At 45.8% G+C, this 13483-nt stretch overlaps 1 protein-coding gene across 1 annotated transcript; it reads left to right on the forward strand.

Moving 5' to 3' along the window:
* Window positions 1-7815: 7815 nt before the first annotated feature.
* rbm15 (RNA binding motif protein 15) lies at window positions 7816-12084 on the forward strand. The gene has a single exon (XM_078420522.1). It carries the CDS (start codon window positions 8303-8305, stop codon window positions 10778-10780), a length of 2478 nt encoding a protein of 825 aa, XP_078276648.1. The 5' UTR covers window positions 7816-8302; the 3' UTR covers window positions 10781-12084.
* The last annotated feature ends 1399 nt before the right edge of the window (window positions 12085-13483 follow it).

Genomic DNA, 13483 nt, shown 5'->3' on the forward strand with positions numbered 1-13483 from the left:
CTGCCTCAAGACAGCATCTATCATCAAGGAACCCCACCATCTAGGCTGTGCTCTCTTCCCATTGCCACCGTCAGGCAGGTAATACAGAGGCCTCAAGTCCCACACCATCAGGTTCAGGAACAACTACTTTCTTGTCACTGTCATGTTCTGAACCCAACCCGCACAATCCTAATGTGACCTCAGTAAAGGAACATTAAGGACTACCTTTTGCACCATCATGAAACTGCCATTTTAAAATTCTGTCCTTGCACCAATGATGTGTTTTTTGCAGTTTAAAAAAAAAGAATTGTTGGTAAGATTTATGTACACAGTGTGTTTGTGTATGTTCTGTGAGTCTATGTGCTTGTAGTTCTGTTGCAAGTAAGATTTTCATTGTAACTGTACCTCACTGTACATGTGCATCTAACATTAAACCTGAAGAATACACAATACGATATGATACAACTTTATTCATCCCCGGAGGGAAATTCTGGTGATGGCACAACACACAACAAAAGCAACACGAAAACTTGAAATTAAAATTAAAAGTGTGAAAAAAAAGACAAGCGATTGTTGGCTGGCTGCCGTGTACATAGCGCCTTAACCAGAACGAATGACAAATAAACAAATGAACGAATGCAGCCTTATCCCCTGGGCAGAGGATATTGCATGTATAATAAACACAATGCTATTCGGACCACCTTTAGCACTGATTCCATTAGGAGCACTGCATGAATTTCTCTTTTCACTATTCTTGTGCTACTACAAAGAGGAACAGCTCTCCAGCCATAAACAGGCCTTCGGCCGAACTCAATCAGGCCGAGCAAGTTACCAAACTGACCTAGTCTCATTTGTCTATATCCCTCCAAATCTTTCCTATCCACGTACCTGCCCAAGCATTTTTTACAGATACAAATACACAATGAACTTGCGCTGAACCTTTGTAAAGACAGGAATGGGTTAGCCTGTTGTATCCATGCTGTTAGTCTCAGAATAAGAGGCAGAATATTTTGGGGTGAGTTGAGGAGGAATTCCATCGCTTCGAGGGGTGTGACCCAACACTGAACACAGCAAGGACCAAGATGCTAAATGTATTTAAGACGAGGCTGATAGAGCAGAACCATGATGGCACTAATGGTCTACTCTAGTATGTGAAGCTTATGTAATTCTGGGGAGGAAACAAAATAGAATCACAGAGTCAGACAGCACGGAAACAGGTCCTTTGGCCCAATAAGTGATAGGAGCAGAATTAGGCCATTTGGTCGATTGAGTCTACTCCACCATTCAATCATGGCTGATCTATCTTTCCCCCTTAACCCCATTCTCCTGCCTTCTCCGTGTAACTTTTGCCACCCTTCCTAATCAAGAATCTGTCAATCTCCACTTTCAAAATACCCAATGACTTGGCCTCCACAGCCATCTGTGGCAAAACATTCTACAGATTTACCACCCTCTGGATAAAGAAATTCAGAAATTCAAACACCCCAAGTGTGTGAAGGAGAGATATAGGAGGTCCTTCCTTCCCGCTGCTGTGAGACTGCACAACCAGCACTGCTCCCAGCAGACCAGTCAACAGTAACAGTTAAGGAATACACAGTAAATTGATGACAATTTATCCTTGTCTCTACTTTTATTTATAATGAATGATCTCTTGCTGCTGTAACACTGTAAATTTCCCCGATATGGAACAAATAAAGGAATATATTATTATTATTGTTGTCCAGAATGTTCCATCTACACTAGTCCCACTTTCCAAGACGTGACAAGTGGCAGAAATTATCAAATGGGATAGTCAAGGATGGAGTTAAAAGAGAGTAAAGGGATAGTTAATGACCCCAGAATTAACGGAAAGAAAGCTCACAAAGGGATAGGAGAGTATGGCCAAGTGTAATAGGGATCGATTTGACGGGTGAGATGAGTAAGGAATTAAAAGTACTGTATATGAATGCGCGAAGTATAAGAAGTAAAGTAGATGATCTTGAGGCTCAGTTAGAAGTTGGTAGATATGACATTGTGGGGATTACAGAGTCGTGGCTGCAGGAGGATCGGGCCTGGAAACTTAATATTCAGGGTTATACATCCTATAGAAAGGACAGACAGGTGGGCAGAGGCGGTGGGGTAGCTCTGCTGGTAAAGGATGAAATTCAGTTTCTTGCGAGGGAAGACAGGGACTGATGAGGTAGAGTCACTGTGGATTGAGTTGAGGAATTGTAAAGGCAAGAAGACACTAATTGGTGTTATCTACAGACCCCCAAATAGTAGCCCAGATGTAGGGTGTAAGATGCAGCAGGAGTTAAAACGGGCATGTAAGAAAGCTAATGCCACTGTGGTGATGGGGGATTTCAATATGCAGGTAGACTGAAAAATCAGAAAGAGAGTTTGTAGAGTGCCTCCGAGATGGATTCTTAGAGCAGCTTGTAATGGATTTAGTGTTGTCCAATGAACCAGATTTGATAAGAGAACTCGAGGTAAAGGAACCGCTTGGAGGTAGTGATCATAATATGATTAGTTTTAATCTGCAATTTGAGAAGGAGAAGGTTAAATCGGAAGTGTCAGTGTTGCAGTTGAACAAAGGGGACTATGAAGGCATGAGAGAGGAGCTGGCCAAGGTAGACTGGAAAGGGATCCTAGCAGGATTGATGGTGGAACAGCAATGGCAGGAATTTCTGGGCATAATCCAGAAGACGCAGGATCATTTCATTCCAAAAAGGAAGAAAGATTCTAAGGGGAGTAGGAGGCAATCGTGGCTGACAAGGGAAGTTAGGGATGGAATAAAACTAAAAGAAAAGATGTATAACAGCAAAGAGTAGTCGGACGTCAGAGGATTGGGAAACGTTCATAAGACAACAGAAGGTAACAAAACGGGCAATACGGGCTGAAAAGATGAAGTACGAGGGGAAGCTGGCCAAGAATATGAAGAAGGACAGTAAAAGCTTCTTTAGACATGTTAAGAGAAAAAGAGTAGCAAAGTCAAATGTGGGTCCCTTGAAGGCAGACATGGGTGAAATTATTATGGGTAACAAGGAAATGGCAGAAGAGTTGAACATTTACTTTGGATCTGTCTTCACTAAGGAAGACACAAACAATCTCCCAGATGTACTGGAGTCCAGAGGATCTAGGGGGGTAGAGGAACTGAAATAAATTTTCATTAGGTGAGAAACAAAAATTGGGTAGACTAATGGGACTGAAGGATGATAAATCCCCTGGGCCTGATGGTCTGCATCCCAGGGTCCTCGGAGAGGTGGCTCTGGAAATAGTGGACGCATTGGTGATCATTTTCCAATGTTCAATAGATTCAGGATCAGTTCCTGTGGATTGGAGGATAGCTAATGTTATCCCGCTTTTCAAGAAAGGAGCGAGAGAGAAAACGGGGAATTACAGACCAGTTAGCCTGACTTTGGTAGTGGGAAAGATGCTGCAGTCAATTATTAAAGAGGTAATAACGGTGCATTTGGATAGCAGTAAAAGGATAAGTCCAAGTCAGCATGGATTTATGAAAGGGAAATCATGCTTGACTAATCTTCTGGAATTTTTTGAGGATGTGTCAAGTAAAATGGATGAAGGGGAGCCAGTGGATGTAGTGTATCTAGACTTTCAGAAAGCCTTTGATAAGGTCCCACACGGGAGATTGGTGACTAAAATTAGAGCACATGGTATTGGGGGTAGGGTGTTGACATGGATAGAAAATTGGTTGGCAGACAGGAAACAAAGAGTAGGAGTAAACGGGTCCTTTTCAGAATGGCAGTCAGTGGCGAGTGGAGTGCCGCAAGGCTCAGTGTTGGGGCTGCAACTGTTTACCATATATATTAATGATTTGGAAGAGGGAATTAGAAGCAACACTAGCAAGTTTACAGGATGACACAAAGCTGGGTGGCAGTGTGAACTGTGAAGAGGATGTTAGGAGGTTGCAGGGTGACCTGGACAGGTTGAGTGAGTGGGCAGATGCATTGCAGATGCAGTATAATTTAGATAAATGTGAGGTTATTCACTTTGGCGGCAGAAACAAGGAGGCAGATTATTATCTCAATGGAGTTAGGGGAATGTGCAGCTAGACCTGGGTGTCCTTGTACACCAGTCACTGAAAGTTGGTGTGCAGGTACAGCAGGCAGTGAAGAAAGCTAATGGAATGTTGGCCTTCATAAGAAGATTTCAGTATAGGAGTAAAGAGGTCCTTCTGCAGTAGTATAGGGCCCTGGTAAGACCACATCTGGAGTATTGTGTAAATTTTTGGTCTCCTAATTTGAAGGACATCCTTGTAATTGAGGCAGTGCAGCGTAGGTTCACGAGATTGATCCCTGGGATGGCGGGACTGACATATGAGGAAAGATTGAAAAGACTAGGCTGGAGTTTAGAAGGATGAGAGGGGATCTTATAGAAATATACAAAATTATAAAAGGACTGGACAAGCTAAATGCAGGGAAAATTTTCCCAATGTTGGGCGAGTCCAGAACCAGGGGCCACAGTCTTAGAATAAAGAGGAGGCCAAACTGAGGTGAGAAAAAACTTTTTCACTCAGAGAGTTGTGAATTTGTGGAATTCTCTGCCACAGAGGGCAGTGGAAGCCAAATCACTGGATGGATTTAAGAGAGAGTTAGATAGAGCTCTGGGGGCTAGTGGAATCAAGGGATATGGGGAGAAGGCCGGCACGGGTTATTGATTGGGACAATCAGCCATGATCACAATGAATGGCGGTGCTGGCTCGAAGGGCCGAATGGCCTCCTTCTGCACCTATTTTCTATGTTTCTATTCAACAAAAGTTACAAAGACTGTAATTCTGACTTTGAAATGGGCAGATACATGGACTGGCATGGTTTAGAGGGAATGCCTACAAAGGAACTGCAGATAGACATAAAACGGAAGGCAGCCAGACTCGCTGATTTACTCCAGTTTTTTGCGTCTAAGGTTTGGGGCAGGGGTCGGCAACCTACGGCCCGGATCCGGCCCGTACCCGAAATCATCCGGCCCGCTGTCCCTAAGAGAAATATTATATCAACTCGGCCCGCAGGCGTTTTTATTTTCCTGATTATTTACCAATACTTCTGATTCATAGATTAAATTTCGCAAGATGTGGTTTTATTAAGGCGTCTGTCTCGAAAAGTAGCATAACACACACACTTATCCGAGAGTAGTTCACACACACTTATCCGAGAGTAGTTCACACACACACGCAGCCGATTCCACATCGGACCACCCGTCGACTCACTCTCTCTCTCTACCCTCCAATACGTTCTTGCACCATCCCGTCCATACCCTACCTCCATTCCACTCAACGGCCAGTCACAGCAAGGTTTACAGTCGAGATATGGGGCAGTGAACGAAGCGTTAGGACGCGCATGAAAAGACGAGAGATCGAGTCCAGAAATACTATGGGGCGACTGTACTTTCATGTTACAAAATCTGGTAAAATGCTAACAGAATTATGATGATTCTAACATTAGTTATAGTAACAGTATAGCAGGAGCGAAAAACAACACCAAGTGTCACACTAACTGCTCAGAGACAGACAAACAGACAGAGAGAGGTGTGGGTATGTTTAATACCAGTGTCTCAAACTAACTGCTATGTTCAGTAGACATAATATTGCCTAAATATATAAATATAAGTCAAAGTTTGGTTAGTATGTATTATTATTATTATGTATTATTATTATTACTTCCATTTATTAACTATGGCGATAGATGTGGCCCGCCATCCGCTCGCAGACATGGGCCCTGGCCCCTATGCAGAACAAGGTTGCCGACCCCTGGTTTAGAGGGATATGGGCCAAATGGGACTAGCCCAAGTTGCCAAGTAGGTCAGCATGAACCAAAGGGCTTGTTTCCATGTGGTGCAGCCCTGTGAACACTTGGGAATGTGAGCATTTGGCTGGATGGCCAAAGTAGACCTAGATACATCTACATTGGAAATCGTGGAGGTTTTGGCAAAGGTGCCATGAATGGGGTGGCATAAGGAAGGGGGCGTGGTTGTTGTCTGATTGATGCGCGTGGCAGCCAGTCACAGACCAGGTGGCCTGAAGGCCGGGCCAATGGGCAGCCGGCGTGGACTGGACGAGCCGAGCACCGCTTTAGTTGGGCCCCAGTCGCACATATATTATTTACCAGACCAGGTGGACCCGTTGGGCCCAAACCTCTCTTGGTGCAGCACCCTCTCCACCCCCACTCCCCGCCCCTCCCCCTCCCCCTCCGACCACTCCCCTCCCTCCACTCACCTTCCACCAAAGATACAAGAGGAACAAAACCACTCGATCCTAAAAACCCGTAGTACGTCACGGCGCCATTTTAGTAGGCAGAAACATTTAGAAAGAAAAATAACAAAAATCTGTGAATTGATAGATGAGATATACTCTTCATTTTAATGGTATCATCACACATACTGTTCCCCCACAACACTGATTACACTGCGAGAGTGGCCTTCTAAAATGGCGGACGTTACGCTCCTTTGCGTACACTTCTGTACACGCGATTTCAACGGAGTGGCCCATCTTGTTACTCTAGTATCTTTGCCCTCACCCCCTTATCCTCCCTCCCCCTTCCCATCCATCCCCCCCTTCCCTCCCTCTCCTCCTCCCCCTCCCTCCTCTCCCCCCTCTCCTCCTCCCTCGCTCTCTCTCCTCCTCCCCCCTCCTCCCGAGGAGATAGACTTAAACTTTAAAATGTGAATAACTTTTAAAATATAACACCAATTTCAATGAAACTTCTTCCATTAGCACCAAAGGGACGACGGTGAGTGAGGTGGGCCTAAAATTGTCGCGCTGTCGTGTACCGTTTTGGCTGCAGTTCAGAAACAAACAAATGAGTTTTAGTATAGATTGTTGTTCGTGCCTTCATGTGGAACCCATCCAGTGCGGCACAATCACAAATAAAACCCGCTCGAAACATTGGCCAGTAAAGGTCCAATGGCACATGGTTATATTTGCCACGATCACTTGGGCTGCGGGTTAAAGTGCCCAAGTGAGCGGGCGGCGGGTGAGCAGATACTAGAGGAGCAAGATGAACAACTCCGTGTACTGTAGTGTAGTACGCAAAGGAGCGTAACGTCCGCCATTTTAGTAAGCAAACCCGCTGTTCACTCTGCCTCTCGCAGTGTAATCAGTGTTTTGGGGGATCAGTATGTGTGAAGATACCATTAAAATGCAGAATATATCTCATCTATCAATTCACAGATTGTTGTTATTTTTCTTTTTAAATCTTTCTGCCTACTAAAATGGCGCCGTGACATACTATGGTTTTTAGGGTCGAGTGGTCTATCTTGCTCTGCTCTATTATCTTTGGTTCGGGTGAGCGGAGCGGCCGCGGGAGTAAATGGGTGAGCGAGCGGGCTGCGGTTAGAGTGGGTGCGCGGGTTAGAGTGGGTGAGCGGGCTAGTGGGGCTATGCGGGTTAGAGTGTGTGAGCGGGCCTCGGGTTAGGGTGGGGGTTAGTGGGGCTATGCGGGTTAGAGTGGGTGAGCGGGCTAGTGGGGCTGTGCGGGTTAGAGTGGGTGAGCGGGCTAGTGGGGCTATGCGGGTTAGAGTGGGTGAGCGGGTTAGTGGGGCTATGCGGGTTAGAGTGGGTGAGCGGGCTAGTGGGGCTATGCGGGTTAGAGTGTGTGAGCGGGCCTCGGGTTAGGGTGGGGGTTAGTGGGGCTATGCGGGTTAGAGTGGGTGAGCGGGTTAGAGTGGGTGAGGAGGCCGCGGGTGAGTGGGGCTGTGCGGGTTAGAGTGGGTGAGCGGGCTAGTGGGGCTATGCGGGTTAGAGTGGGTGAGCGGGCCTCGGGTTAGGGTGGGGGTTAGTGGGGCTATGCGGGTTAGAGTGGGTGAGCGGGTTAGAGTGGGTGAGCGGGTTAGAGTGGGTGAGGAGGCCGCGGGTGAGTGGGGCTGTGCGCGCTCCGGCGACGACTTCCTTGGAGGGGGAGCTGGTGTCCGGTCGCCATTATGCGGGAGAGTGACAGGCGCGCGGACCAGTCAGCGCGCGGGGAAAGGGGCGGGACATGGACAAGATGGCGGCCGCGAGCTGAGCGGATCCGCGGCGTCGCTCCAAATCTCCACCGAAACTATCGCGCAAAAACAAACTGTCGGCCATCGGTAGCGCGGCGCATCGGGCGGCCGCTTACTCTGAAGAGGGCCGGCGGCGGCGGCATCACCGCGGGGGTGTCTGTGCCTGTGTCTGAGCCCGTGCCCGCCCCTAGGCTAGGCCATGAAGCCGCTTCAGTGAAGGAGGGACGGGCGGCCTGGCAGGAACGGCGGAACCAGATCGCGCTCTCTGCTCCTCACATCCCCGCGCACACACAGGATCGCAGCCCGCTTTCCGCTTCAACCCGGATTTAAACTGCGACCCCGAAGGAATATGAAGGAAAAAGACGTCTCGCCCAAAGCTGGTGGCAAACGAGGGGAGGAAAGGCGAGGAGGCCACCACCAGCAGCCCAGGAAAATGGGGAATAATCACAACAGCATCAACAGGAACAACAAGAACCATGGCAATGCCAAGAGGACTCGCAATATCAGCGGCAAAAGGACCAATAACCGAGATTACGATGTCTATGCCCCCAACCGGACTGCCAATAACTTGAGTCTGTCTTCGGCATCTTCAAGGACTAGTAGAAATGAAAGACAACCTGGTGAATATAAAACTTTGAAGATCAGCAATTTAGGTTCCCAGTTGAGCGATGGTGCCATCGAGGATGGTCTTTTCCACGAGTTTAAGAAGTTTGGGGATGTAAGTGTGAAAATATCCAGGGATGGGGATGAAAGGGTGGCTCTGGTGAATTTCAGGCACTCTGAGGATGCAAAGGCTGCCAGGCATGCCAAGGGCAGATTGGTGCTACATGATCGCCCTCTAAAAATTGAAGCGGTTTATCCTCCACCAAAGGGAAGAAGTTACTCGCCCGAGTTGGATGGGTATTCTGCACCCAGTGTCCAGGCCAATCGTCATAGACAGAGGTCTCTATCGCCAGCTGGGCTTGGATATAGAGAACATCGAGCTCAACAGCGCAGTTCTTTGGGCCGGCAGATAGCGCCGCCGCCTCCACCACCACCACCACCACCTCCCCAGAGAGACTTGGAGAGAGAGCGTGATTATGCCTTTTATGAAGGCCGGGGGCGAGCTGCCTATGCACTTGAGAGAACTGCATTCAGGGAAGATGAAATCTTGCCAGAAGATGACAAGCGAGCAAATAGGACATTGTTTATTGGAAACCTGGATCCTTCTGTTTCACAAAATGACCTTTTGCTCGCATTTGAGAGGTTTGGAGTTATCTTGGAGGTGGATATCAAAAGGCCTCCTCGAGGTCAAGGAAACTCGTATGGCTTCTTGAAATTTGAAAACTTAGACATGGCTCACAGAGCTAAGATTGCAATGTCTGGCAAGGTGATTGGAAGAAATCCTATTAAGATTGGTTATGGGAAAGCAACTCCCACTACTCGCTTGTGGGTTGGTGGATTAGGTGCCTGGGTTCCCGTAGCTGGTCTTGCAAGGGAATTTGACCGCTTTGGTACCATCAGATCCATTGACTACAGAAAAGGAGACAGCTGGGCTTACATTCAGTATGAAAGCCTGGATGCTGCTCAAGCTGCTTGCACTCAGATGCGTGGCTTTCCCTTGGGTGGACCAGATCGGCGGCTAAGAGTTGACTTTGCTGACACTGAGCATCGATACCCTCAACAGTATCTACAGGCCTTGCCTCTTCCCCATTTTGATTTAATTGGAGATGGCCTCCTTCCTCGTGGTGCAGAGTGTCTGAGAGGTAGGGAAAGGAACTCTCCCCCAATGCATTTTCGAGAAAGGGACCTTTTTCCAGGCAATGATTGGCATGTCCTTTCTGTTCGGGAAAGGAATCGAACTAGCCATGAACCGTTCGAGCACATTGATCGTGAAGTTCGGGATAGCTGGTCTCTTGAGCGTGACCGTGAACATATCTTGCAGAATTGGGACCAAAGAAGGAAAAGGAGAGGACCTGTGGATGTGCGCCCAACTGATTGCTCACCCAGTAACGATAGGTCCAGAAAGCGACGTTGTATTTCACCAGATCGTAGCCCGGGCAATAGCAGCCGAGATGGCGGGCGTCACAGTGACTCTGACCGTGATGCAAAGAACGAGCGGTATTCACCCAGCAGAGACCGGCGTAACAGCACAGAAAAAGTCTCTTGTGGCAAACATGAGGCCAAAGCCACAAGCTTACTGGAAAAGGAGAAAGATCGCAAGCATAGAACTATTGAGTGCTTGAGCCCCATGAGGAGCAAGTCAAAGTCCGATCTCAATGCCAAAGCATCTGACAACTTTCAGGAGCATGATCGCAAACTGAACGTAGCCTGGCACGGAATGCTGGTTCTGAAAAATAGTTCGTTCTCAACAAACATGCACTTCCTCGAGGGTGATCTGAGCGTTGCAACGAACTTATTAGTGGATGTCTCGACTGGTGGAAAGGTTGCACAGTTAAAAATCACTCAGCGCTTACGACTGGATCAGCCTAAATTGGATGAGGTAACGAGACGCATCAAAGCATCAGGCACCAATGGTTATTGTGTCCTGTTGGCCGTACCAGCTTTAAACAGCATGGAAAATGTGGAAGGAATGTCCTCTGGCTTAGAGCAAGCCACTTCACCACAGCGACCACTGAGGAACTTGGTGTCCTACCTAAAACAAAAGCAGGCTGCTGGAGTCATCAGCCTGCCTGTTGGAGGCAGCAAAGAGAAGGACCACACAGGTGTGCTCCATGCTTTCCCTCCATGTGATTTTTCTCAACAGTATCTGCAAACCTCTGCTCGAGCCCTGGCCAAATCTGAAGAAGACTGTCTAGTTATAATAATTGTACGTGGTGCAGCTTAGAATTGAGATTGTACTGTTTGCTGTGGTTGTGTATTGTGATATGTATGGGATACAAAGAGGGTAAAACTCAACAAACTGCTAAACGTGAAAGAGCTGTCAGACACTTTGTAGAAAGAAGGAACTGCAGATGCTGGTTAGTACACAAAAGGGCACAAAGTGCTGGAGTAACTCATCAGGTTAGGCAGCATCTCTGGAGAGCATGGAAGGGTAACGTCCCGACCCGAAACGTCACCTATCCATGTTCTCCAGATATGCAGCCTGACCTGCTGAATTGCTCCAGCACTTTGTTTCCTTTTGTCAGACACTAACCACATTGTTCTCAAAGGGATCTGTCTTCCTACTACAGAACTACCAACTGGCTTAACAGCCTTGTATCTGCTACAGGGTTTGGACCCAGTTGATGGCACAGTAGTTATGTGAAATCCATCCCCTCCCTCAGCATATGCTCACCTAACACCAAATTTGGCCACTACTTTAATGGGCTTTTGGCCACGTACGTGTCTTTACGTCAAGCAGCCCACAATTTTTTTATTCCCCTCCCACCTTGCCTTTTCCTTTTAATTAAATAGATTATATCCATAAATTTGGTACTTTTACTCTTATTTTACTTCAACCTCTTAGAAAAGTATCCAGTACTATTTAAATACACAATCTCTCTCAGTATTGAACATAAGCCGTGAATTGTACAAAGCTTGAATGCTTCCTGCATTGTTTAAGGTAATGCATACCTGTCTGTGCTGGAAGCCAGTGGTTGTTTCTTCAAGCAGATGATATTATTGGAAACACAGAGTCCCAAGAGTCATATTTCGTTAACATTATTACTGAAATCTTTATTGAAGGGCAAAACATTTGTTCAACATCTAGTAATTTTCCGGTTTTGTAAATGAGGTAACTGATATTGGAGTACAGACACCTTGCAAACTGTTATATGTAATGTGCTGTAAACATTGTAGGCAATTTTTTTTGCACTTAATATCTTTTGGACACCATTAATTCTCAAACTAACACTGAAACATCAGTAAGATAAAAACTTTGTTTTTTGCCTTTTGCCTAATGATTTGGAAAATCTTTTTTAATCATATGGATCTCAGTCCAAAGGCTGCAAAGGTGTTTATTAATATTTAACATACCCAAATTGAGTAACTTAAGCCTTTCCAACTACTGAGTGGGCAATAAAGTGAACTTTTGGGCCATGTATTAAGGCAATGATGGATGAAATATCACGAATCCTGGGTTTAACAAAAATGTGTGACTTTCTGAAAAGATGCCTGTATACTTGTTCTGTGGAGGGCTGGTTTGTCGGTTTTTGGGAGTGGATGGGGGGGGGGGGGGGGGGAAGACATGCAAGAAGAGACCAGAGAATAACAATGGAAAGTGAAATCCAGGCACTGATAATCTTGACTGCTGTTTCCTGGTCAAAAATCTTATATTCATTCAGTTTGAGCATTTGGAGAGGTTTTTTACCAACCCATTAATGATATGAGAGCTTGACAGGCATCATTGTATGTTTTATACATTTTGTTTTCCCATTAATCGGGATTTTGTGCGATGATATAATCAAATCTAATTCAACATTGGGGAAGAAAATTAAAAGAAAACTGAAGCTGACATCTTGACAGATTTATTCCCTGGAATCTATAAACAAAGTACTGCTCATCACTTGAGATGATGTGAAATAAATTTCAGGTGAGATTTGCACGCTGTCTGGGTTTGCAGGTTTTGATGCTACATGTCTATGTACAGTTGGACATTGTCATTTGTGTTTGAAACAAAACCAGCGCTTCCATTCATATGTGGCAGTGTCAGTTGTTAATAATTTGCCGCAAGATGGGTAACTATTTCATTTGCTGTGTTTCTTGCCCCAATGAGAGGCTGTTTGAACAAGTATACAGGCATGAAATGTGATATAAACATTACTTCAAATGAAAAATATGTAAATGTATGCAAGTGCACACTGACTATATAGTACAACTAAATTACAAAATTGTGGGAATCTGACCAAATCTGAGAAGGCTTTAAAAGCTCAGCAGTTCAGTCAATGTGATGCGAACAAATGGTTAATTTAGGATCATTTATTGAGTAATGATTCATTTATTGAGTAAAACACCAAGTGCTGGAGTAACTCAGCAGGTCAGGCAGCATCTCGGAGGGAATGGACAAGCGACGGTTCAGGTCAGAAGCCTTTTTTCAGGTCCTGACCCAAAACGTCATCTGTCCATTTCCTCCACAGATGCTGTCTGAGTTCCTTCAACAATTTGTGTTTTACTTAAGATTCCAGCATCGCCAGTCATTTTTGCCTCCACAAATTTTTACTGCTCTGCTTACTTGTCATTTTTATCACTCCATATTTATTGGGGGAAATAATCCCTTTCCCAGCTCTATAAACGTTCACGTAGAAGTGCTGAGGATCAGTGCTTGCCCTCAAAGATTGCTTTAGTTTACAGGGTTAAACTGTGATTGCGTAGTTTTTTAAAAAACATTTCTGTTCTCAAGGACTTGGGGTTGGATGTGGCCACTGCTTTACATTTCTTTTGAAAAAAAGAACACTGCTTTCCTGTGTTCTTATTGCCTGTTTGTGTTCAAACTGCAGATTTAACTGCTGTGACTGAAACTTAGTTTCTTCTCTGGGGAAAATTTTAAATGGGTTTTGTAAAAAAAAAAAGGAGATGGGTGTCATTAGTAAGGATGCCAATTATTACCTCT

The sequence above is a fragment of the Rhinoraja longicauda genome, chromosome 24 (genome assembly GCF_053455715.1).
Source record: "Rhinoraja longicauda isolate Sanriku21f chromosome 24, sRhiLon1.1, whole genome shotgun sequence".
Taxonomy (NCBI): domain Eukaryota; kingdom Metazoa; phylum Chordata; class Chondrichthyes; order Rajiformes; family Arhynchobatidae; genus Rhinoraja; species Rhinoraja longicauda.